Genomic DNA, 1267 nt, shown 5'->3' with positions numbered 1-1267 from the left:
TGCCACTTCAGAATAACTCCAACACGTTTCCCCCTGTGAGTTCCGCCTTCTCAATCTTTCATCATTATCTATTGAAGGTATTCCAGTCACAACCAAATAATCTTCACTTTTTTAAATCCTTCTTACATCTTACAAATCAAATCTCATATACTCATACTCAACGATTTGAAGCGAAATAGAGTCACCTTCATCAAACAAGCTGTATAGCAATGCAAATAAACTAATCACCGTAACAATATAAGATAAACAGCATATAGTCCCATAAATACTTCCTATATACTTCATAAGCTACTATTATAATATTAATAAAGAGTTTCCTATTTGTGAGATAATAATAGAATTCTTAAAAAGCAATTCAGGCGTGAAACTAAGGTGTTCAGCTAAGGAAACCATGTTTACATGTATATGAAATCCCTTGATATTATTATGACATAGCTGTTCAATAGTGTATTCTAAGTATCTACAGCCAACACTTGTGTATGCATTTGCGGGTTCAGTTATAGAACTTAGCTTCAATAACATCTTCTGCCACGTACCATACGTATTCATCTTTTTTCTTTTATTCTATACATAGCTTTTTTATGTAATTTTATGACAATGGTAGTATATATGCAGACTTTAGGGTTCAGATGTACTAAGAATATGATTAGTTTACTGTCATAGAAACCCCAATTATCTTTTTTTATTATAAGACTCACATAACAATAGTTTCATTATTAATAATACTCCTAATGTTCTTGATACAGTCACCCTTGCAATAGCAGCTATCCATTTCTGTGTGAATTAATGAGTGCCACTGTTCCTTCCTATATATTTTGTAAAAATTACTGTTGTTCTGCTGTATAATTGTCTGTTGTATTCTGTGTTTTTTAAACTTCTTTATATGCTTTTGCCGCCCCTTTTGTGTAACACTTAAAGGCTACAATTAGCATGTGCGCTAGACTCCGTTTATCTATTTAATATTACCCATATCAACTCGTGTATAGTAATGCCCATAATCATATTTTTGTTTGGCGCTGCGCATATTCTATTTCCTTCATTTCATGCTCTTCTTTTAAAATTCCTCGTGCTCTCCCACTTCCTCTCACTCATTTCCCCACTCACTGTCTTACATTAATTTCACCCCTTCTAGTGTTTTAAGTGTTTATATTTTACCACTACATTCAAGTTTCAGAATCACCACATTATAATATTATTAAATATAAATTCACAAATCCCCCATCATAATCATTTTTGTCATTACTATTACTATTGATAGCCCTCACTG

General features: G+C 32.4%; 1 pseudogene across 1 annotated transcript in view; it reads right to left on the bottom strand.

Moving 5' to 3' along the window:
* The window catches only part of TEOVI_000708400:pseudogene, a 638-nt pseudogene extending 362 nt beyond the window's left edge, over positions 1-276 (bottom strand). Inside the window, exon 1 of the mRNA in view lies at positions 1-276. This exon is cut by the window's left edge and continues 12 nt beyond it. Within this exon, the coding sequence occupies positions 1-276 (276 nt within the window).
* Positions 277-1267: the final 991 nt, after the last annotated feature.

Source organism: Trypanosoma equiperdum (assembly GCF_001457755.1).
Source record: "Trypanosoma equiperdum strain OVI genome assembly, contig: ctg_1310, whole genome shotgun sequence".
Classification (NCBI taxonomy): domain Eukaryota; phylum Euglenozoa; class Kinetoplastea; order Trypanosomatida; family Trypanosomatidae; genus Trypanosoma; species Trypanosoma equiperdum.
This window is presented reverse-complemented; position numbering and strand designations above follow the sequence as displayed.